Below are 25,837 nucleotides of genomic sequence, written 5' to 3'. Positions count from 1 at the left end.
TGCATTGAAGGACACGCTGTCCTGGAGGAACTGTCTTTAAAATGTACTTTAATGCACCAAACGACTAGATTCTCTTTATTTATTTCACACGATTCCCATCTCTGTTTACTGTTTGACTTCTAGACTTGATTTGTATTCAGTCATTCAATATTTACTACACCACAGCATTTATAGGCCGAGCTTAACGCAATGGCCATCCCTAGATGGGAAATGTAACACATCTGTACCAGTTCATTCAACACATTCGACACTAACAGGGTCTCATAGTGTCTCATAGTGTCTAATAGGGTCTCATAGGGTCTCATAGTGTCTCATAGTGTCTCATAGTGTCTAATAGGGTCTCATAGTGTCTCATAGTGTCTAATAGGGTCTCATAGGGTCTCATAGTGTCTCATAGTGTCTCATAGTGTCTAATAGGGTCTCATAGTGTCTCATAGTGTCTCATAGTGTCTCATAGTGTCTAATAGGGTCTCATAGTGTCTCATAGTGTCTCATAGTGTCTAATAGGGTCTCATAGTGTCTCATAGTGTCTCATAGTGTCTAATAGGGTCTCATAGTGTCTATTAGGGTCTCATAGTGTCTCATAGTGTCTAATAGGGTCTAATAGGGTCTCATAGTGTCTCATAGTGTCTATTAGGGTCTCATAGTGTCTCATAGTGTCTAATCTAAGGTCTCATAGTGTCTCATAGTGTCTCATAGTGTCTAATAGGGTCTAATAGGGTCTCATAGTGTCTCATAGTGTCTATTAGGGTCTCATAGTGTCTCATAGGGTCTCATAGTGTCTCATAGTGTCTAATAGGGTCTCATAGGGTCTAATAGGGTCTCATAGTGTCTATTAGGGTCTCATAGTGTCTCATAGGGTCTCACAGTGTCTCATAGTGTCTAATAGGGTCTCATAGTGTCTAATAGGGTCTCATGGTGTCTAATAGTGTCTCACAGTGTCTAATAGTGTCTCATAGTGTCTCATAGTGTCTAATAGGGTCTCATAGTGTCTCATAGGGTCTCACAGTGTCTCATAGTGTCTAATAGGTCTCATAGTGTCTAATAGGGTCTCATGGTGTCTAATAGTGTCTCACAGTGTCTAATAGTGTCTCATAGTGTCTCATAGTGTCTCATAGTGTCTCATAGGGTCTCATAGTGTCTCATAGTGTCTAATAGTGCCGCATAGTGTTTAATAGGGTCTCATAGTGTCTAATAGGGTCTCATAGTGTCTAATAGTGTCTCACAGTGTCTAATAGGGTCTCATAGTGTCTAATAGGGTCTCATAGTGTCTATATGTTCTCATAGTGTCTAATAGGGTCTCATAGTGTCTAATAGTGTCTCATAGTGTCTCATAGTGTCTCATAGTGGCATAGGGACTCAAGTGTCTATTTGTCTAATAGGGTCTCATATGCTAATAGGGTCTCATAGTGTCTAATAGGGTCTCATAGTATATCATAGGGTATCATAGTATCTCATAGTGTTTCATAGGGTATCATAGGGTATCATAGTGTCTCATAGTGACTCATAGGGTAACATAATGTTTCATAGGGTATGATAGTGTCTCATAGTGTTTCATAGAGTCTGATTGGGTACCGGTGGCATGGAAGCTGAGCAGATTTTGACCCTGGATGCCGCCTTTGTTCGGTCCAGAAAGTCACAATAACACAAACTAAGTGGTCGAGGCAGCGGGAGACTGCCTTTTTTGTTCTGCGAGGTTAAATTCCATTTTTTTGCTATGGAATCTGGTGGCGTTGAAGAGAGCAATATTTGTACTGCTGTGGACGGAGGCATTAGGAAAGTGTACCGTCAAATAACTGTGGCTGTTATCTAAGTGGTGTCCGCAGCAGTTTATGTTACACCTCTTTGACTCGGCTAGTTCCGGCGTTCCCATTATCCATAACCTCATAGATAGATAGCTCTCTGATAAGTGGGTGTTTCCATTTGGAAAGCCCAGAAAAGAACGCAGACGGACTCAGCCTTTAAAAGCACCACAGGCTAACATCTGATTGAAGAACCACTAAGAGGCGTATAAGTTACACGCTGTTAGAGTGGAGGAAAGAGTCTGACTAGTTTCTATCACAGGTGGCGTCAGCACAAACTATTTTAGAAAAAAAGACCAACAATGAAGCCTTTCATGCAGAATTAAATCACTAAATGTGAGCGCTTTTATCTGTCAAGGAGTTCTCTTTTCAACCACAGCAGACCATGAGTGAGAAAAAACTCAATTATAATACTGCCATACCAAAGTAGACTGTCTATTCCTTTATTTTCATTCCCTTTTAACCAATAATAATAATAATAATAATAATAATAATAAGTTTATTTGATATGGCACTTTTAACAGACAAAGTCACAAAGTACTTCACATGAATAAATTGTTAAAATGAGACCCAGACAGTAAAATGATCGTAATAATAATAATAATAATATAGTGTAAACAGATTCCACTGAAGAAATTGAACAGAGAATTAGCCCCTACAAACAAAGGAGAAGCCGTTGCTAAAGAGATGGTCCAGATATATTTAATACAAATCTTGTTAAGTGTAGAGACAGCTGTTCCAGACGTTCAGACCCCCATCAATCCCAGATCAATCACCCCAGATGTCCTCTTTGAAACACGCTCGCACACGGAAAATCCTATTGAGCTAAGATCACTGCAGCAGATTACCGGTCACGGAGCTTTTCTGTTTCATTTTCTCTTCCCCTAATTATCATTAATCAGTATTAAACGGCACGTTTCGCCCACGTCTGCACCTCCGCCTCCTAATTGTGGTGTATCTTGGATTTAGATCACATTAGAACATCACTGCACGCCTGGTTGTGAAGCTAACTAAATTTGGGTTTATGAACAGTTCCTAATGCAGCATGGTGAGTATCTGCACAGACGATGGAATAATGGTTTCTGGTGCTGTGGCAGGGTTCTGTCGGGCCAGTAAAACACTCAAATAAAAACCAGGTAAAGAGGCGGTGAACGCTGTTGTTAGCTTTATGGATCTACGCTCCAGTTAGTCTGAAGGAGGAGGGCGGATGGATGGAAGTTGAGATGGAGAGCGTCATTTCCGCCCCGCGTTCCAAGCCCCTCCGTTACGGAAAAAAAGTTCTCTTCCCGCGATTGCGTCTTCATATTTCCCTACCCCGGGGGGGGACCATCAGGCTAAAGAGGCTGTCTGACCCCCAGACACCCAAGCAAATACCACACCACCCAAAAAAGACCCCTAGAGAGCCTGGCCGCCAACAAAAAAACCCTTTTACCCCCAGTTGTCCGAAACCCTTCCATCAGGTGGTTTATTCAGGGGGAACTATGGAAAATGTTTAAGAAAATGTAGACCCATAAAAGTTTGTTAATCTTTTTCTAGTCTCGTACTCCACAGGGTGTGGAAAAGGTCTGTGGGGGGTCCGACACACGCGGGGGAGGTGTGGCTCTGAGTATGGGGGGGGGGCTATCTTTCCCGACACTTTTCGTGAAATACTGAAGTTTGCTAAAAAAAAACTTTTGCGAATGAAAAGGGAAAATGTTCCACCGATTATCACTTAAACCGGGTGGAAACATGGCCCACAGGAAAAAAACCCAAAGGGTAAAGCGGGCCAAGTTGGCCCCAGTTTTAAAAATCCACGCGCCACTGCGGTATAAAATAATGGCGAGCCGACAGCGGCCGTGGTGCGGTTCCACTTCCTCTGGGACAAACAGGCACAACTTTTATTCTCGTATTTTATTTTATTTTTGATGTTTTTTTGGTTTGTTTTTTATCGTTTTTATTCAACGCATTTTGAATTTTCCTGTTGCTGAAATGTACTATACATATAAAGCAGCCTTGACCTGACATAACAGTGTTCTCTATGCCCTGGTGACTGACTGACAGGCTGGAGGTTCTAGTACAAGGCAAGGAAACTCATTTCTATAGCACATGTCAGCAACAAGGCAATTCAAAACGCTTGACACAAAACATTACAGAGCAATTAAAAAAAAAGAAGAAGATAAATAGATTAAGATAAATACAGTCAATTTGACTTCTGTAAACTCACAGGTTATAACTTGCATTTCAGACTTCAACTTACCAATATTAAAAGCTGAACCTAATGGATTTAAAACGTGATTAGTAGATTAGTAGTAGAAGTAGATTCAATACTGGATGCTGATTAGATGAAGTGCTTTTGACCCCCCCCCAACCATAATTTGTACTTACTCTGTAATATCTGTCACACCCTATTATATAATTCGTCTGCATCTCTGTCATCTTCACAATTTGTTCAATAGGTGTTATGGCCGAGTCTTAATGGACTGTAGCTGCTAGGTGGGTGGAGGTGTGCCTGTATTCAGAGGTTAGTGTGGTCTGTGTTTGAAGAGGGACGCTGGTAAATGGCCAACATGCAGCAGCTCTTCTCTTTTGCTCCTTCTTCCACTGTTTCTGGATCTAATTATGACCTGTATTTTCTCCCTCCTTTGCACTGCATCTCACTCTTTTTTTCCTCGCCATTTGGCAGACATTCTCACTTTATTATGGCCCACGCTGGCCTTTTATTGCCCACCCGCAGCAAACTTTGTGCAATTTGTCATTGACGGAGTGGGGATGAGTTCCATTGGCTTCCTCTGCCGCTCGCACCTAAAAAACTAATTAGATCAGCGTAGGGCTCTAATCACTTCCTCCCTCACCTTGATTGCATTTATAGACGTTCTGTCGCTCTGTGCTCCCCCAATCGAGCATTTCATAATTACTCTCCTCTTACATTTGTTTATTTATATCCTCCAGTACAGTACAGCATGTGCCAATGAGTGATGATGAGAAGTTTATGGAGGGGGGGAGAAAAAGCGTAGCAGCCTTTGGGAAAGATCAAAAAAATCTTTACCCCCCCTTTGTGCTTAAATGAAGTGCTTTACCTCCTTAATGTACATAACTACGGAGCCCCCCCGGGGGCGGCTAGGGAAGAAAAACTAAACCGAGAGCACAGATTCATAATCCATGCATACAGTTTAATGAACATTGGCAAAATAGGACAGATATACACAGATTCTAACTTCTGGGATCAATAACTCTATAGCTTAATGACATTAAATCACAAATGACGCATCTTTCCTAACGTAGTAAGGTTAAAAATGAGCTACAAACATTTTTCATAAAAAAACTTCAACCTGGAGAAATGAGATTGGTCAACACCGACACACAAATATCTATTCATTTAATCATTAAATAAGGTAGTGTCTCAAACTTATTTTTTAACAGTAAGTGCTGTAGTGCAACTAGCAGGAGACAAGTTATAATGAAGGTAAGTTTGGAGACACTACTTTATTTCATTTTTTCTCTCAGCTGACCCCAGGGGGGACTCCGTGCATAACAGTTAATTCTGTATTTTACTATAACAATTATCAAAGCACTACAGCCTAAAGGCAATAAGTTAGAGGCTTCGGGTTGTTATAGTTGGCTACAACAGCTGCCCACGTCCAAACATCATTAAATAGGCAGGAATATTGAACAGCTGGAGTGGATGAAGCATCTGCGCCAGTGAAACATTAACCTCATGCTGGGAGATGGTTTAGCCGCTCTCACCTCAGCCTGTGAGAGCAGGCTAGCCTTGGATCAAATGATGACAGAATCCTCGCCTCTTTATGTCCCTCGTATTACTTCTGTTCACATCTATGCCGAGTAGAAAGATGTTCCAAACACCACATCTTTCCATTACACTGAGTGCCTCTGTGGGTCCATAGTAGAGATCTGATCCCGTATCGATTTTCCCTTTTAAATCATCTGACAAGACGTAGCAGGGAGGAAGGATGTTGGTGAATGAGGTGTACTTTAGATTTTCTTTTCTTTACTCCAAGGTTTTCTTGTGCCTCTCTCTCTCTTTCTCATTATGATTTCTTTCTCGATGTTCCAGGTTCAACTGATCCACTACAATCATGAGCTGTACACAAATTATACAGAAGCTGCTAAAAGTCCCAATGGATTGGTCATAGTGTCCATATTTATGAAGGTAAGTCTGCATATGTTCATTAACTAACTGCCAGTGTGTAGGCTGTATTCACTCACCAGAACTGAATCTTCTTTTTTAACAAGTGATGGCCCAGCCGCAGCTATGATGACATTTTGTAATGGGTTATACGTCAGAAACCCAACAGAAAACTAATCATGCATTGGACAGAAGTCTTCTACTCTGGATTTGAGTCACCAGCTACAATGGCTGTACACGGAACCTGGCCTGGTTTAATCAGTGTTTAAGCACTACATGACAGCCGCAGTATACAACACACCGATGGAACATGGAGTGTAAAATTAAACAGGACTCAACATCGTGTTCAATGAAAGGTGCTAATTCAAGTGTTTCTGTGTAGCAACAAAACATGGGAGGGTTCATTCCTTCTCAGGTTTGAAAAACCTATGAATTATTAACCCTTCAAGCCCTATGATGCAGTTTTTGGTCACAGCTCCCAATCTTTTCAGTCATGACTGAGTTACATAAGAACAGCCAGATGCCAAACATATACAGCTGGAATCCGCACGACCACACTCTGACTCAACCAACAGGGCTCAGGTGCAGCTTATAGCTAACTGGCTGAATCCATGGCGACATCACGTTTCCGGTTTACATGACCCAAAGTGGGATGGGAAGCCTGATGGCAAAACTCAGATCATATTTGTTCTAAAGGACAGTAAGAAAAAGGTAAACAGAGGAGGATTTTCACAGCAGACATTTTGACTTGGTGTCATTACTAACATTAACAATGTCTCTGTCCCTGCTTTTCCTGTAATGACATGTCAACATGTCTGCTGTGAAAAAGGTCTACTGAAGCAGCTAAAGGGGATTGAAACATCATTCATTTTATTATTCACACCTGTGTTTTCCATGTCAAAATGTCTTCTGTGAAAATAGCGTGTAAGTGACAAATTCCATGATGTACACGTCAGTACACTTATTTTACAATATTAATTTATAGAATGTCAGACACTCTCCTACATGTAGACCAAGGCCCATCTTCTATTCAACCATGGGTCTTAAAGGGTAGGCTCTGAGTATTGAACCAAGACTTTCAGATAGTTTCACATAAGTGTAAAGTGCTTTTGCATGGGTTTTATAACAGACCAAATTACCATTGGTTTCAGCCTTTTTTTTAATAAAATTATTAGTAGGATTACTCCTTGAGATAAATCATCTCATGTTTGAGGGGCGTCCTTAAAACAATTAAACAGCAAATACAAAATAGATACACACAGCACTCCCAAGCCTGACTGCTCCAACATCAACTGATCCACTTAAATGTTATTTGTCAGATCAGTCACTTTACGTTGAGCCTATTAAACCAGATTTTAATTACAGCTCTATAATATTTGGACAAGAAAAGGAGTCAATTCATTGGGAAATAGACACATTTTTTGTTCGGGGAAGACTTCCCAAATGGTAAAAAAAGTTGCCCAAATAATCCCAAGCTTATCAAAATCTAAAGCTGTCAATATAATTAAAAGTTGCAGATATTTTGCCATATGCTTGTAAATGAATGGAGTGAAAACAGATCAAAAAAAGTAAATATCTAAGTTTGGAATTAGGTTAATGTGTTAAATCATGTAAAATATGGATTTAGAGGTGGTTTTGTATGGGTTTTGTATGTGTCCACTTCTGTACATGTCCAGCTTATGCTATCATGGTTGATTCTACATTGTTAGTTTTCTGTTCTCTTGCACCTTTAAGAGACAAAATAGGCTGATTATCTGTGTTTGTATCTAGTAGTCACATATTGGTTTAAAAGAGATCTGTCAGACGCTGACGGTGCCCCCACCCCTCCACTCTCCTGCTACCTGGGAGTCTTTTTCTGAAATCTTCTAAACTCAAGAACACACAATTCACAAACAATTAGCAATCCAATTATCCTGCAGAGTGAAACATAATGCTCCTTGGCGTTTTGTCAGCAGTGGTGTCTCTTTGTAGTGTATGAGAGGTCTCCATCTTGAACGAGAGGCTCAGAGATCACAGAGGCAGCCGCCGTCCCGGAAAGTTCCGCTGCCAAATGCTAATTAGCTCCACGGTGTCAATGGGACCATCATTTAGTCTTGAAGAGACAGAAGAAGCGCTGACCTAGGTCAACCCCACTTGTCGTTGTCCCCCCCCCCCCCCCCCTTTTAACCAACAGAAGAGTGTCAGAGGACTATGAAAGGAGCTAGGCTTTGGAGTGGAGTGCTGCCGGTGTGGTTGGCGGATCCGACAGCCTGAGGAAACAGCCGCTCTGCACTGCTGTTGGGCTCAGCTGCCAAAGAAATCATATCATAAATGACACTTACCATGTGTGCTATTTAGAAATCTATTTATTTCCTCTTAAAAGGGCCACACATACTACGAACTCAGGTGATTTGGGATATATAAGTCCTGTTCATATTCGAACCGAGCCAAGGCTTGAAGTGACACTAAACTCATCCAGATGAATCATCAGTACAAAATATTAGAGATCTGTTAGAAAATAGCAGGTTGTTGGAGTTCTGATTTTAGCCTCTGGCTGGCTTTGTCTCTGAACTTTGAGCCATGTTAAAAAATGTATGATTTATTAGAAGTAAAGGTGAAATAAGAGACTCACAGTTTTCTATGTTAGGGTACATTGGCCTTATCCTTAAAAGAAAACAATCAAATTGGAATTTACAGCTAAAACAAGAAATCAGCAACCTTTTCTACTTTACAACTCCGAGTTGTAGGTTCCGGAAGCATATTCCCCAGTTTTCATTCCTTTTTATTTTCATTCCTGATTTATTTTGCTGATAGCCTCAATGTCCAGAAACGCTGGAGACATCTGGTCCTACCAGACTCTGGTCCTTTAGCCCGGTCCTACCAGGCTCTTTTACATTAGCCTGGTCCTACCAGACTCTGGTCCATTAGCCCGGTCCTACCAGGCTCTTTTACATTAGCCTGGTCCTACCAGACTCTGGTCCATCAGCCTGGTCCTACCAGACTCTGGTCCATTAGCCTGGTCCTACAAGACTCTGGTCCATTAGCCTGGTCCTACCAGACTCTGGTCCATTAGCCCGGTCCTACCAGACTCTGGTCCATTAGCCCGGTCCTACAAAAATCTGGTCCATTAGCCAGGTCCTAGACAGAATCTGGTCCATCAGCCTGGTCCTGCCAGACTCTGGTCCACTAGCCTGGTCCTACCAGACTCTGGTCCATTAGCGTGGTCCTACAAAAATCTGGTCCATTAGCCAGGTCCTAGACAGAATCTGGTCCATCAGCCTGGTCCTGCCAGACTCTGGTCCACTAGCCTGGTCCTACCAGACTCTGGTCCATTAGCGTGGTCCTACCAGACTCTGCTCCATTAGCCTGGTCCTACCAGACTCTGGTCCATGTCATTAGTCCAGAGAGTCTGGCCACTCTCCATTGACAAGTGTTAACTTTCTTGAAGGCGAGTCCTCTGTTGAAGTTTAAAACTATTGGATCTGAAATCGTTCTTCCAATTTAGGCTTACCAATTTGGAATCTTCACTTCAACTACAGCCAATAGTTTTTGACCCATGTCATGTTGTGTGCGTTTTGGATTTAAATAGACACTGTCCAATACAGCTTTAAGATTAAAGAGTCCTTCATTATACCCAAAAGGGGGCTGAATCATTTAACAGTACTCTGTTGATCCCTTTTGTTAAGCTTCCTATAAATACTCTAGTACAACATTCTCTAAAATACATTGCAGCTGTGAGTATTTAGAAGCAGTGAAGTCCAGGAAAGACAATTTTGTTAATGCCCATGTGTAAAAAAAAAAAGAAAAAAAAAAAAGGGAAAAAAAGGAGATTTAAAAAAACAATCACCTGCCACCCACACATCGTCCCAACTGCACTCCAACTGGCTTTCTGCTAATGTCTCTCCTGCTGTCCTAGCGTGTTTCAGCAGGTCAGACACTTCAGTAGTAGCATGGAGCAGATGGGTGCTAATTAGCCACATCTTTCTTTCAGCAGAAGCTCGTTTTTGTCACTTTTTCAAGGCCTTGTCAGAGTTCCCATCCCGTTGCTGTGACTGAGAATGCCAGGAAGGGCCTTTATTCTAGGCGTGGAGTTGTGAGGCACCATAAAGGACATAAAGGACAGCAGTGGGTAAACTGCAGATATGTGGGGACGCACCAATTCAATTATTTTTTTTGTATTGTGTCAAATCATAACATACATTATCCTAGGACACTTATAGGTCTAGACCACACACTAACAATAAACACTATAATTTTAAGAGACCCAACAAGAGCAAGCATTTGTTACGACAGTGGCAGTGAAAACCTTCCTTTAAACAGGCAGAAGCCTCGGACGGACCCTTAGTCTGACCCTGGCGGCCATCTGCCACTGGGACACGGAGACACTGATACAGATAAACAGAACTAGGATCCATAATAATTATAGCAGTTGGTATGATGAACATTGGCATTTTTAGTAACAATGAAGATAATACAGCTGTGACTATAATTAATAGTAGTAGCAGTGCAGGGTGCAGGTAGAGTAGGACCACAGCAGCAGCTGCAGCCAGTTAATAATGAGCATTACTGGGACATGAATGGAAGAAAGAGAGGAGCTCAGTGTGGGAAAGGAAGTCCCCCGGCAGTGTAAAACTCACTGATTCGCTCGATTGTCAATTGATCTAACAGCAAGAAATGTGTCCGATAAACATTATGGTGCTAAGTCTGTACTTTTCTTTTCAATCCTGGAATAGAGGGAACAGAAGGACTGAATCCCCTCAGGTGCTTTTCTAGGAAAACGATTGAAATGAGAGAGACGGAAAGTAGGAAAAGCAGTGGGCAGCATGAGTGGCTGGTAAAGGCATAATGTCTGCCTGAAGATAACAGGAAACAGGTCAGCGACTAAGTCATTTCACTCGCAATGCTGGGAGGGGGAGGACGAGCACATCTCTTTTTAATCACTTCGCCCAAAGACATCTCGACAATTAGAGTTGTGAAGTCCATCGAGCATGAATGAGGGATAGATGGAGTGGAGAGGAAAGCCGGATGAAGGGCACGGGGTGGGGGGGACAGGAAGTGTGAGGTGCTCCCTTCAGCCATTAGCAAGCATGTCTCAGAATTGGGAGAGAGAAGTGAAGCGGAGTAGGAGTGGAGTTAAGAATTAAAAGTGTCTCTTGACCTTTGGGAGCAGTAAGTCTCTGTGGTCTTTGACAGAGATCACCAAATCGTCATGGTGACAAAGGTTTTTTTTCCAGGCATTTTTTGGCCTTTAATTGGTAGGACAGTTCTAGACAGGAAACGGGGAGACTGAGGGGGAAGACATGCAGCGAAGGGCCGCAGGTCAGAATCAAACCCTGGGCCATTGCGGTAAGGACTGAGCCTTGGAACATGGGGCGCACGGGTAAAGGTTTGACAAGAAATATTCTGTGTATTTTTACCAAGCCCAGTATCTGAGGAGGTAAGCCCAGGAAGGTAATGCAGGAAGTAGTTTGCCCTTCATGTAGCGAGGTGTGCAGGTCAGGGTGCTGGATGGCCGAGGATCTGAAAATCGAAAGTGGGCCCAAATTTGTGTCCCGTCTCTAACCTGTGATTAACCTTCACGATCTTTCCCAAAGCTGGACCATGGGCTAACCAGGCCCCTGGTCATTTACTTGCCTCAGCCGCAGTTTTCCCCAAACCATGTGCAGATATTGTGGAAAGCATCAACGTTACCAGTCCAACTTTGTGTGATGGAGTACTGCTGATTGGCATCAATTAGACATACTGCAATTGTCTAGGTGAAAGCAGGCTGCAAATGTTTTTGTTTGTTTGTCATTAGCAGGCTATGTTTCCATGGCAACTAATGGTATATCCACAAAATACACAGCTCCCAACCAATTACACTATAGAGCTGCTCATATGCTGTTGTGCTTCTTCCATTGTCTCTACCCCCGTTCTACCAATTAGCTGCACACTTACTGTAGGTGTGCGCTCTGTAGCAGCCTTGGCGCCCTAATACCACTGCTGTTGGAAAGAAAAATCATCTTAATGCTTATCTGCTGTTCTTCTAAGCCTCCCCTGTCGTACAACTGGTTACAGGCATGCAGGAAAGCATCTGTACATCTGTGAGCCAGATGGCTGATTCCAAGAGTCACTGTGGAACATCAATTTAGTTTAGTTACTTACTCCTCTTTGTAAACACTCTGTTATCAACTAACATCAACACTTATGTGGAGGGCTTGGCAATATGGCTAAAATCAATATTACAACACAAATAAGAATATATCTAAGAATATATCTCAGTGTGATGTATGCATAAACCACTTAATCAGATATCCCTCCCTTGAGTGTTTTCTGCCACTGAACGTAACTGACGTAGAATCTCTGTTTCCCTTTAGAAATTAGTAGTATGTAAATGTTGTTTCTAGAAGACATAGGTGAATGAAATGAAATGAAACAAAACCAACCAACAATTCAGGTTCTTGACAACATGGGAGATGTGCAAATGTAGACACAGCTGCAGAGTGAGAACAATACAGGCGCCTGACTAGGATCAGTTGTCAAAAACAGTTCAGCAACACAAGGCAGTCCGAAGAGCCAGCAATACAGCACTAATGAACATCTGGCTTTTTAGGGGCGGGGGAAACATAAAAAACATATTTATCCTGATTATTTTTAAAATCATTTATTTTCCATCAATATTAATTTAATTACAAATGATTCTCCTGAATATGTTGTCGTTTATACGGTATAGCCAAGCAGAGAAAACACAAGTCATGTTCTTCTTTAATAATGAACTAAATGTCAGACTGACTGACATAGGATGTGCATTCTTCTCAGAAAACTATCAGTTTTTAGAAATGTTACATGATATGTTGTCTCTGGAAGTGTATTATTCAACTTTTCTTTTTGTTAAAGAAGAAAACCACAATGCTCAATACTATCGAATCCCAATACTTGAAAAAAATTCCAATGTATTGCCTTACTCACAGTATCAAAATATTCGTGGCCCATGTATCGTGAAACGTATCGTATCGCCAGATTCTTGCCGATACACAGCCATAATCGTGATGGAATCAAATCGGGACAAAAGCATATCTACCCAGCCCTATTGGTTTCTATATTGCGGGATGAATGGGAAAACACGGGACAAACGTGGACGAGGGGAAAGAAAGGGAGGCAAGTCAAAGCTGTTTATCCAAATCTATGAGTAAAACATAACACTGTTTTATTCGTAGTATGTCAAAATTGTTTAAGATGCAACCAATGTGCAACTGCTCTGGTGGGATGGATGAGGCAGAATATAGCTGTGGACTGAAGGATAACATGTTGCTGGGTCACATTCAGCTCTGATAGAATACAACTTGTTTCCATTATAAAGTAATGTTAGGACAAGAATGCCATGTATTTGCTATTTAAGAAGATAGATTATGTTTTGTCATAGCGGCAGTGTGTGTCTCGGAGCTGTTTTTAATGGTTTCTTGAAAACAGTGGGAGCCTTTATTTTCCAGAAGGCAAAGCAGCAGTGCAAGAGAGTGTAGGCGCATCTGACAGTGCAAAATACATCAGCGGGGTTAGACATTTCATGGGCATTAAAGGTGTCATAAAGAAAAATACACTTACATTATCCTTTTTAAAACTGTAACTCAGTACAATTCATTTAAACTTGAGATGAAAATTCATGACATGATCAGCTCATGTTTTAAATGTTACCCCTTTTTTCCTCTCTCTTTCTCTCTTTTAATCCAGATTGCAGAGGCATCAAACTCATTCCTGAATCGAATGCTGAACAGAGACACCATCACAAGAATAACATATAAAAGTAAGTGCCCATATGCTGCAATCATTATGTTAAAACATCTGTACTTATGAACCTTGAAACACTGATTAACGTATACTGTTTTAGTTAGGCTACTGTTGCTCGACCGTTCAAGCTTTCCGGTTCCGCCTGGCATGGCACAGTTTACGGAGCGTACAGATTTACCACTTCAAATACTTTGTATGAACATTGTATCAGCTGTAGATAGCTAGCTTATTGAGCTTACCTTAGCTTCATGAGTCATTTTGGAAAATGACTAGGGGGGGACCATCATATATCAGGGGGGCAGGTGCCACCCCGAGAACCCCTGCTAGCCCCACCCTTGCTCAACAAATTACATTACTGCGATAGAGCCTGACATCCCTCCCCTCCCACTATCTCTGTCATTGGTTTAAAGTAATACAACCAAGCTGGAGATTATATTTTAATATATATAATAGATAGGCGGTGTGGCCAGATCATACTCCAGCGCTGACACAGGTCTGGCAATGCAAGACTAGCAAATGGTCAAATTGCAATTTCTGACATTACTTTTTTGATCTCTATACGCATAATGAATTCATCTCAACCAAAGTGCTAAGTGAAGGGATGCTGCAGGATGGGGATGGGGATTGGAACTCTAGATAGCTGGAGGAGGCTGTTGGTGAGGCAGAGGTTCTCCGGAGGTTTCCCTCCGCCAGCCTGCCATGCTGGAGAGAAGCATCGGCACACACATCTCCCAGGGCTAGTTTGAAAAAAGAGACAAATAATTGGATTAATGGGGGCTGGATAAACAAACTGACCCCTTGTGACTGGGAGGAGTCTCCAAGCCAACAGAGGGAGAAGGGGGGGGGGGGGGTCCTCCGGGTCCTGAAGCTGGAGAGGAGCATGAATTATGACAGCTGTCAAAACTCGGATACACTGTCTCACACACATGCACGCACAGTCACATGCTTCGGGTTTTTTATGGGGATTTTCTCATATTACGCATATCTGCTTATTAGTTTTCTTTTGATTCATACTGTTTGATTCATGCAGTATTTAAAAGTGATCCAAAGCACATCTGAATTAGGATTAAAGCTGAAGTGGTCCACCACAGTGACCTTATTATGATCGGCAGTCCATTTATCAACAGATGACAAGTTACTGAGCGCGTGTTACTGCAGTGTGAAGGGGGGGGGGGGGGGGGGGGGGGAGCTGCGGTCTGTCTAATTAGCGTCCTGACAGCGAGACAGTTTGGATAAAAGAGGTTTTGTGCTGCAACACCAACAGCTTGTCATTCACAGAACACAAAATGAAATGGCAAATACAAAGTGGGAAAAATGAGTTTTGAAAAGTGAGCTAAGTGCTTGATGTGTTTACAGCCCGCACGCACACACACACACTCACAAATATCCCACATGGATGTATAACTGCACCTTTGATGTCTTAATAGGATGTAAAGTGTCCAAAATCTCAGTTAACCACTCATTATGTCTTAAACTTCAAGTGTTTATTATGTAGGGAATAGTGAGTCCTGCAGGCTCTTAGAGACAGATCATTTAGGCAGTCATATGTTTTTTAAATGCACCCAAGAATATAGTATATATGAAATCTTTAAGTGACAATTTGCCACCTTTAATTTGGATACCCAATCATGCTGATGGAATATGTAGTTGATTGAAGAAATGAATTCCCAGCAAGTTCTCGTGCTCAGAGAGCCATGGCAGACATGCCTAAATGTGCCAGGATGTGTTGCATGTGATCGCCGAGTTCTTTTAGTTGTTAAAGAAGGAGATGCACAGCCAACTTAGTAATAAAAAACTGACATTTATGAAATTATAGTGCAAACAGAAAGACAATGAGGTGTGGTTGTCCTGTATCTGTCCTGCTTCCTTTACAAATCTGCAGGGACCAATCCAAGTAGCTAGGATTTTGGCTGGTCTTGGTTGTATTTCCCATGTTTATCTTCAGGATCCTAAAGAAGGTCTCCAGCATACCTCTGTCCAGGTAGGGAGTAAAACCTTCATGCACAAGGGCTGTCATCTTGGACAGTATCCAACAAAAACTGCCCACGCAGACATTTACTGCAGCAGAATGATTCAGTGTCTGTTGGCGGCAGTGGGCGATTTGATCGAAGGTCCCACCAGTCGGTGCTCAGGTTGTGGAGGCTTCCCTCTGTCCCTCTCTGGCTGAATAAGGCTGAATAAGTCAACACTGTTGATGAAAACGTTGCAGGTTTCAACACAAGAGAAGAGAACAAGGAAGTTTGTAGGGCTGTCCCCTCTTAGTCGATTAGTCAACTAATCTGTGGTTTTCTATTGGTCGACTAAGATTTCTTTAGTTGATAAGTCCTTTTTTATGCTTAGTCATGCTTAATTAGTCATTTCCAAGAAACTTCGCACATTTCTGGTGAGCACAAGATTTAAAGTGTGGTTTTGCAGGATTAATTGTGTAGAAACTCAGTTTTACAGATGGTTAATTAAATACATTTATCTTGTGCTTTTCTAGTCTCAAGCACATCTCAAAGCGCGCAGCTTTGTCGATTAAATCAACTAATCAATTAGTCGACAAAATCATGCGTTAGTCAACTAAGAATTTCTTTAGTCTAGGACAGCACTAGAAGCTTATGAACACCATTGCGCCCCCAGCTAGCAAAGCTGAAGGTAACACTGGAGTTCTTCTGGACACCAGTGACATAACTGGAGGATCAAAGTAGAGCAGACTGTGCAACTGAGCCCCAGAGACACAGAGAACATAGAAAAGAACTGCAGGCTTTTTTCACACACAACGTACACCAGATTAGTCTCGCTTTGCCACACATTCCTCTACAGCACCGGACAGAGTCATGGTGCCTCTGCTAAATAGTCTCAGGAAGGAAGTTGTTTTGGTGGAACATGTGTACGTTTAGAAGTAGTTTTAGTCGATTTTAGTTTAACTCTGATTGGACAGATAGTCTAGCTAGCTGTCTGGATTTACCCTGCAGAGACCTGAGGACCAGGTAACCATAGTCCTCAGATTGGACGGATAGTCTAGCTAGCTGTCTGGATTTACCCTGCAGAGACCTGAGGACCAGGTAACCATAGTCCTCAGATTGGACGGATAGTCTAGCTAGCTGTCTGGATTTACCCTGCAGAGACCTGAGGACCAGGTAACCATAGTCCTCAGATTGGACGGATAGTCTAGCTAGCTGTCTGGATTTACCCTGCAGAGACCTGAGGACCAGGTAACCATAGTCCTCAGATTGGACGGATAGTCTAGCTAGCTGTCTGGATTTACCCTGCAGAGACCTGAGGACCAGGTAACCATAGTCCTCAGATTGGACAGATAGTCTAGCTAGCTGTCTGGATTTACCCTGCAGAGATCTGAGGACCAGGTAACCATAGTCCTCAGATTGGACAGATAGTCTAGCTAGCTGTCTGGATTTACCCTGCAGAGATCTGAGGACCAGGTAACCATAGTCCTCAGATTGGACAGATAGTCTAGCTAGCTGTCTGGATTTACCCTGCAGAGATCTGAGGACCAGGTAACCATAGTCCTCAGATTGGACAGATAGTCTAGCTAGCTGTCTGGATTACCCTGCAGAGACCTGAGGACAAGGTAACCATAGTCCTCAGATTGGACAGATAGTCTAGCTAGCTGTCTGGATTTACCCTGCAGAGATCTGAGGACCAGGTAACCATAGTCCTCAGATTGGACAGATAGTCTAGCTAGCTGTCTGGATTACCCTGCAGAGATCTGAGGACCAGGTAACCATAGTCCTCAGATTGGACAGATAGTCTAGCTAGCTGTCTGGATTTACCCTGCAGAGATCTGAGGACCAGGTAACCATAGTCCTCAGATTGGACAGATAGTCTAGCTAGCTGTCTGGATTTACCCTGCAGAGACCTGAGGACAAGGTAACCATAGTCCTCAGAAATCATCTGCAGGTTAGAACACCAATACAGAGACAGAGGACGGGACGGGCATCCAGTGAAATGAGTGAAATCCTGTGGAATTTCAACCTTTCTCTGTGCCCAAGGACGCTGTACAGTGTAGACATACATTAAAACAGCAAAAAATACTGTACACAAAACTCAAACAGAAAAGGCACAGCAACAGACATTCGAGTGGAATAGGCAGTTTTAAACAGATGTGTTTTGAGTTGTGACTTGAAATGGGGGAGGGGATGAATCGATGTTTCTAAGTTGGGGGGGTAATGAGTTCCAGAGACTGAGCCGCTGAATGCTCTGCTCCCCCATGGTGTTGAGACCAAATTGTTCTAGTTTTAACCTATTTATTGCAGTTCTTGTTTGTTTTTTATCACTAATGCACCTTCAGTTGGGCAATCACAATTTCAAATAATAACAATGTATCCAAGGTGAAAAAGGATGTCCATGATGATGTGATGGACCTACAGAGAATTATCAGCTGAACCTGCAGCTCCCCATGACTTCACAGAGCTTTATTTTGACTTTCAGTTAATTAACTGTTCAGCCCACAACTGGGATGTTCTTTGGTTTACTCTAACTGCTCTCACAGCGCTGTTTCCGCCGCAGCAGGCAGCGGTTTTCAGTGAAACAGCTGTAAAAAGCTAGTGTCCTCTACTTGCTCAGCAGCAAACCGCAGACAGCCAGTCAGAGACATGCAGGGGATCACAGCGGAGCCTAAAGAGACAGAGATTTCCCTTCAGGAGTTGGTAGACATTAAAGGTGCCCTGCCACACAAACCCATTCTTACTTGCAATTTTTGAAATCTGTGAGGTCCATATGTGTGTGTGTGTGTTGTGTGTGTGTGTGTGTGTGGTGTGTGTGAGTGTGTGTGTGTGTGTGTGTGTGTGTGTGTGTGTGTGTGTGTGTGTGTGTGTGTGTGTGTGTGTGTGTGTGTTATGTGGTGAATGTGAAGATGAACTGCTACATCCTCTGTCAGCTCTAGAGACTGAAAAGACATAAGAGGAGAAATCAGACCAATCACAACAGCTTGTCAGTCTGATGTCATGTTGTCTCATTACTGTTCATGAGCTGGGTGAAGGATGCTGGTAGCCAGGCTCTCATTGGCTAGCTGCCAATTAGAGTCCAGCAGCTTAGTTGGTTGAATATTAATGAGAACTGGCCCAAATGGAGCAATGGCAGGACTTCAGACAATGCCACAAAGTCATGAGCTATGGGGGTGGGGGGCACCTTTAAAAATAAAAAATTCCTGCTTCTTTACTTAATTTACGGGTTTCGTAGAATTACAGTAGTGCTGTGTGGACATAAGTGATGGTTTGGAGTAATTTCACTCTTGGGTCCTTTGCACCATGACCTGAAGCCCTACACCCCCCCAGAAGCTTTTTTCACCTGGGGCTAACACTTGGCGAGTTAGCGCTATCAGCTGGTTAGGTTGGTGCAGGTGCTATTGGAAACAAGTGTGTATCTCGTGAATTACCCCACTAATAATGCCTGAAATGATTGAACTTCTACAGTAGTACAAATAGGTTATGTACTCATGAAATGATGGATTGGGAAGTTTGTAAGTAGAACAGGAGTTTAGTTAAATAACACTTGCCTGCTGGCTTCTGCTCTCTGCTGCTAGCTCAGACGTCTACAAATTACACCGAAAAGAAATAAAACAACAAAAAAGTCGGAGGGGTCACAAGATGGTTAGAGAAAGCATTCCGGTATTTTCTCTCATTTCTTTTCTCAAGTGAAATATGAGGAAAAGGACAAATGACTCAAAATAATAATTGGAGTAATCTGATAACAAATACACTTTGTTCTTTTCCTTTCTTGTCTTGCAATTCACAACTTTGGTACAAACTACAGTATCCTTCTTGTTTTGCAGATGATGCGTACCTGCTGACCGGCCTCAACATAGAGGAGATTTACCCCGAGACAAGTAGTTTCATCACATACGAAGGCTCAATGACCATCCCTCCGTGCTTTGAGACCGCCACGTGGATCCTGATGAACAAGCCGGTGTACCTCACACGCATGCAGGTGAGCCTCAGCCGCCACGCCAGAGCTGGACCACCAACCCAAACCTCACTGGGGGTTGTTGTTCTGCCATTTTGTCTCATCCTCCATACAGTCCCATCTGGGTGGGAAAAATGCAGTGGATCCCAATGCCGAGCTCATATTCCCATGATGCTTTGGCCTACTTTTAACAGCTTCTATCTCTCTCTCTGTGTCTTTATCCTAGATGCACTCCTTGCGGCTGTTGAGCCAGAACCAGCCGTCTCAGATCTTCCTGAGCATGAGCGACAACGTTCGCCCAGTTCAGCCGTTGAACAACCGCTGCATCCGCACCAATATCAACTTCAGCATGCAGGGCAAAGACTGCCCCAACAACAGGGCTCAGAAGCTCCAGTACCGAGGTAGAAGCTGAATCCGCCAACTTCGACATCTCTACTTTCATGTGTACTTATAATTGATTTAAAAATGATATGTTGGCTCTCACTCTGGAGCTAAAACTAGTGAGATGTCTCACTCTGTAGCTGAAACAGAGACTTAAACACACAGGGTGAAAACAGGATCTGCAGTAATGTGCGGTACAACAAAGATAAGGTGTTTTTTGAAAATGAACCCATGTAAACCTTTTCTGGTACAACCTCAAAATACAATTATGAGAATATGGGCCCTTTAAACAGTTCATAGTGTTTAAAACCTTTTTTTAGCGACTACTGTATTACTGTAACCTTAGGGGACTAGCCAGTTAAAATAAATGGAAAGACCTGCGTTTTTGACAGACAATGCAGTGACATAGCGCTGCATGAATTAGCCAGCTGCTAGTGGACATTTAGCAGGCAGCTTAATCCCGACAAATTACCACAGTGAATTTCGAATATTCGGATACAGCCCTAGATATACCTGATGTAATTGCTTTTAGATTCCACATCCACATGAATTAAATTAATTAACATCAGAATTGAGTGCCGAGCTGCTTCTTAGCTGATGGTTGAGATCATGCAGGCCGCAGATTGATGTGCTAAAGAGAAGGAGGGAAGAAAAGAGGCAGCAGTAAGTCAGAACACCTGTTTGGCCCTGACTGACAGATAACTGCCACCTGGGAGCTGCTGCTGCCTTCTGTCATCTCTCCTCCTCGGCTTCAGACAATATATCTGCTGCACAGAATGTTGAATTTTAATGTTGAATGTAGCCTCTTCCCTGCTATTCATTGTGTAATTTACTTCTTACTTGATTTGCTCAAGATTGTACTGCTCCGTGGCCGACACACACCATCATTGTCTTTCTGTCTGTATCTCTCTCTCATTATTTCTCTGTTCTGCTCTACTCTACCCACTCCCCCTAGAAAGATGAAATTCTCATTCTGTGCAGCATTTGTGGGGGAGATTTCAGCCCTCCCCCCCCCACCTCAGACCCTCGTGATCCTGAAACAAATGCACTCACCAGAGACCCTCAGAGAGCCAAACACAAAGGCAGAGCTGCTTTTTTATTGTCCAGAGATGGAAAGACCTTCAAGAGAAAGTGTGGAGTTGGTGGGGGGGGGAGGTCTCATTAAAAGGGAAAAATGTCTCTTTGGTGATAAGTGTAAGGACAACCTTAGCAACCTTACCCCCCCCCCCCCACCCCACAGGCAATCATCAGGCATATGAATGGGAAATCAGGGATGTTTCCAAACTAACCATGTGTGTTTACTTTTATATTTTCAACACCTGATGAAAGGAAATATGTTTATAATAACAATCCCTTCTCTCACATAATAACAGTGAATCATATTTAAAAAAAATCTAATTACAATGTGTACTTGTGGGTATAATTTTCTGTCAGGGCTGTCACTCAGAACATAATGGCACCACACACACACACACACACACACACAGACACACACAGCCAAGCACATTCACTCGAGTGCCATTCCTTTTGAATTGTATGCTATTGCTAAAGATTAAATATGGTGTAGGGGTAGGGTGGGGGTGAATAATGCCGCTGTGAATATGAATAAGTATTCTCACTCCTGTCCTTCTCCTCTCTTCCAGTGAACGAGTGGTTGCTAAAGTAGCCTCCCTTGGATGAGCGTTGGAGATGGAGAGCGTTGGAGATGGAGAGCGGGACGAGGCGATGGGGAGAAGGGAAGGATGTAGGAAGAAAAGATGTGAAACATCTCATCTAAGATTACTTCATGGCATTGTATAAAGACAACACCGGACATTATACGAATTAATGAACTTTGTATTACGGGCAAAGAGACTCTTCTTTTCATACATTGAGAACCGTTTGAACCCTCGATCCAACACATGCTATTAAGCCCCCCCCCCCCCCCGTACAACTATATCTATATGGACATTTTGATACCAATACGTTTTTGGGAGAAAACCAAAAAAAGACACATAGAAACAAACTAAAAAAAAAAGTAACGTGGAAGCATTTATTTGATAGCCTCCCAACCAATAGGACAACATTGGGACTTTAAAGCCTTTGTATATAGAAATGTTGCTTTCAGTGGGAAAATCCAAGGACTAAGTCACTGCCCCCATCCCGCCGGTCAAGACGAAGTGGTCAACACAAGTCTCGGACTTTTCCTTCATTACCAACAAGGCATGCAATCAGCAAAACCCACAGAGAGGGAACACAGCCTTACCTTGTCATTGTCCAAAACTAGAGTCATGTCATGGGAGACGAGCGGATATTTACAGGCTTTCTCATGGCCTCAGAACAACCAGTGTCATGGCCTCGTTTGTACATATTATAATTATCAATACTGCAGAAAAATGAATATGTAAAGAAAACTAATGAATTAACATTCAAAAGATATATTAAGAGGATTTAAAAAAAAAAGACAAAAAGTTGAGAATTTTAAAATGCTTGGTGCACTTTGAATTCTGGAGCAGTTCTCAGTCTGAGCTGATGCCTTTTTTCTGTTTTATTGTTTACAATGGTCATACACTGTGTTTGAGTGTTGTTATCAGCCCAATAAATGTGTCTGGAAAGTTCACCTTGGGAAATGCTTCACTATGAGGATCTGACTTATTGTACCTGTACCTGCTTTGTACCGTTCCATATTAAATGTGTTGATATGTCAATATTCCGCCTCAAAGGCATGCTCAATAACACTGCCATCTCCCAGAAAGCATTGCTCAGAGATAACAGTAGGATGACGAAAGTTTCAGGGTAGTGTCTTCTTTACAGAGCCTCTACATGAATGGCATGATGGTCCCCTGCTGATAAAGATGCAGTGTTACAGTCTGGCTTTCTTTCCACTGTTTGCCTGATACAGCTGAAGCTTATCAGCCATGCGCCGTCAGGGTTAATGTTTCTTTCAAATCACATCAGCGGCCGTCACAGGACAAGGAGCGGGGGAATCTCCTCTCCTGTGCAGAGGACAGTGCATGTCCAACAATGAAGGTCCAATCCACTGTTGGCTGCTTCACAATGTTGTTGAGAGCTGAAGAAGAAGACAACTGGTTTACTAGGAGGTTAGCAAAGGGAGGGCACGCCTCATTTGAACCAAACAAAGCAAAAGTTCTGCAGAATATAGATAGTTAACCCCAGGACTTTGGCTCTGTCTAACTTCTTGGCAACAGTTTCCAGGAAGGCCCTTTCCTAATTTAATATGTGCAACTTAGCCATGTTCTGACCTCAACCCCATCCAACACCTACGGCCAGGCTTTACAGTTGAGATTTCAAGTGCAGTTTACTATACTACAGGTATCTGAAATATTGCTGCCAGTGGTTATTTTGTCAAACATACAACAGAAGAGCAAAGGGTGTATCTTTACAGTGCACCCAAACATATGTATGTAGTTTTGAAAAAGAAGTCAGTCAATATTGGCCTTTTTCAATCATGCCATGGGCCACTGCAGTCCCATTTTCTGCTGAGCATGGCGTGAGTAGCTTTCTACAAAACAGCAGAGCACACTTATAAGAGTTGTTACTTTGGGGATTAGGTGGAAGCACTGTGGTTGCTGCTACTTCTTCTTCCATTACTCCTTACAATATCTAAAACTCATCCACTCTGTTGTGTCCCACAAGCACAGCTCTGTCCCTCCTTCTCTTCCTCCTGGCGGCCTCATCCAGATGTTTGGATCTGGATCTCCATTCTCTGGCCTCTCCTCTCTGTTTTATCCAAAGTGAGGGTCAAATTCATGATATTGGACTATGTAAATAAAATTAACTTGAATTGACACTGTCCAATACCACATATTACCATGTCTTTGTTTAGTGTCCCCCTCTGATGGAAGATGGACATGGACGTATTTGTCCACGTGGTGAGGAACAAAGCCCAGAGTTGTAGCTGATAGTCATCTTCACCTTTTCCTCTGTCTTTACTCTGAAGTTTCCCTTTGAAAGGAGACTGGTGGTATTTTATCGATCCTGATGACAGACTCATAGAGACATGCCATTACTATCCAACGTCAACCCCATAAAATAGGGACAAGGGGACACTTCACCTTTTCTTTTAAATTGATGGTGTTGCGCTAGGTTGCGTTCCCAGGAAGTGATGGAAGGAGTTGGTCCAGACTGGAGATCCTCAGCACAAATTGCTGTATGATTGTCAGAATGTTTGTTACAAAACTTGATGGATGCACTTCAGGGGTGTTCAGACACTTCACTCAAAGCAAACTGAGGCCTTTAACATCCCAGCAGCTCTGGCTAACTTCAATACCGGTTGCATATGAATGAATGGGAGCAAATCTCTGCTGTGAACTTCCCAAATGTTTTGAAAGGCTTCTAGAAGGCAGGATGATGTTACAGATAGATTTACAATCTCACATGTAGGTGTAATGTTTGGGTGTCCATAGATCCATTCTTCTGTGTAACCATTTGGCAATGCCAACATGATGGTGAGCTTTTGTAGTTTAGACAAACACCCAAACTATCACTAGCTCCAAAAAATGTAATAGTGCAACTCGAGTAGCAGGGCAAAGCTATATCTTGTGAGTTTTTTATTTTAATCTTTTGCATGCGTAGGTCCTGACTTTATTTTAGCAATCTTCCTTACATTTTTTTAAATTATTATTTATTTATTACAGGGACAATTCACATTAATGACCATTTCTGTCAATAGGCCAGAGTTTTGATTTTTTATCTGCAGCCCCTAGACAGATGGTAAAAGTCACCCTAAAAGAAGTAAAATGACATATTTACATAACAATGTAACAATTACAATACATTTGGTAAAAAGTACTATTAAAATAAAATATACAATAGAAACAAAAGCATGTCTTCCTCCTCCTCCTCTTCCTCCTCCTCTTCGTCCACTGCTGCAGCGACGGCAGTGGACAGAGAAGAGGAGGAGGAGTTTTAGTATTAGTTTTATTTCAAATACCTGGGAGCCTGTAAACCTGCAAAACAGTCTCCTTAGCATGCCAAAAGGACCTACTAAATCTAATTAAAACCGTCAATGGTCTGTTTTTAACTGGAGCTAAGTGTTCCAAGGTGGTACAGTAAGACTTTTTATAGACCCAGTTAGGGGAAATAATCCTAGCATATTCTTTGGATTCTTGAGATGTTGTTTTTTCTTATCAAAATGATAAATTTTGGGTTCAAACCAAACACAGAAACACGTCCAGACCCTGACAGATTTAGCATCCAGCCCGGCGTTGAGTGTAAGTGAAGCACCCCGCCCTGCGTTGACTGTTTCCTTTAACAGGGCTCGGCTGTATCGATCCCTCGCTCCCACCCCTCCATTATCTCACAATCAATTCAGGATGCCTCTTCTTGTCGCCCTGATGTGGAGAAAAATACTGCCTCAAAGCATGTAGGAGTGCACATGCACATGTTCGTTTTCTGTTTACTATCTGATCTGTGCCCTTTTTTTCCCGGATCTGTAATCAAAAGATAGCCAAGGGGGGGGGGGGGGGGGGGGAGGCTGACGAGAGAGTGTTCAGAGACTACCAACGCCCAAGGTTATGGAGGCCATTATTCTACCTGATCTAGGAGATGCAAGATTAAACTAAAGCTATAATAAATACACCAAATGATTTAATGCCCCCTCCCCAACCACCTACCCCAATTCACCTTCTCTCCCCTCCTCCCAACACATAATCAGTTCAACCCTCAGGACTGTGCGGTAGATCTCTCCGGACTCAGCCCTGTCACAAGGAATGAGGTGTGTATGAATTGCTGCACTCACATGTTCAGGGGTTGACTTAATGATATTATATTAATACGAGCGTAATAAGGCGATGGCACGCTGGGAGCTAGAGCCGAGCGGAACAGCTGCTGAGCCAAATCGAAAATGTGCAGATCTGTGTGTGTTGACTCCTGAGACACACCT

The 25,837-nt window shown here is 42.6% G+C and overlaps 1 protein-coding gene across 1 annotated transcript in view; it reads left to right on the top strand.

Annotated features, from left to right (window-relative positions):
• Positions 1-22,642, top strand: part of LOC116671041 (carbonic anhydrase-related protein 10) — a 214,535-nt gene extending 191,893 nt beyond the window's left edge. The window contains exons 6-10 of the mRNA XM_032501930.1: positions 5,854-5,949; positions 13,612-13,684; positions 19,442-19,596; positions 19,799-19,973; positions 21,597-22,642. Of these exons, the coding sequence (XP_032357821.1) occupies positions 5,854-5,949; positions 13,612-13,684; positions 19,442-19,596; positions 19,799-19,973; positions 21,597-21,619 (522 nt within the window). The 3' untranslated portion in view covers positions 21,620-22,642. The remainder of the gene's footprint in view (positions 1-5,853; positions 5,950-13,611; positions 13,685-19,441; positions 19,597-19,798; positions 19,974-21,596) is intronic.
• Positions 22,643-25,837: the final 3,195 nt, after the last annotated feature.

Source organism: Etheostoma spectabile, chromosome 21 (genome assembly GCF_008692095.1).
Source record: "Etheostoma spectabile isolate EspeVRDwgs_2016 chromosome 21, UIUC_Espe_1.0, whole genome shotgun sequence".
NCBI classification, from domain to species: domain Eukaryota; kingdom Metazoa; phylum Chordata; class Actinopteri; order Perciformes; family Percidae; genus Etheostoma; species Etheostoma spectabile.
The sequence above is the reverse complement of the archived record's forward strand: the minus strand, read 5'-3'. Positions and strand labels throughout refer to the sequence as shown.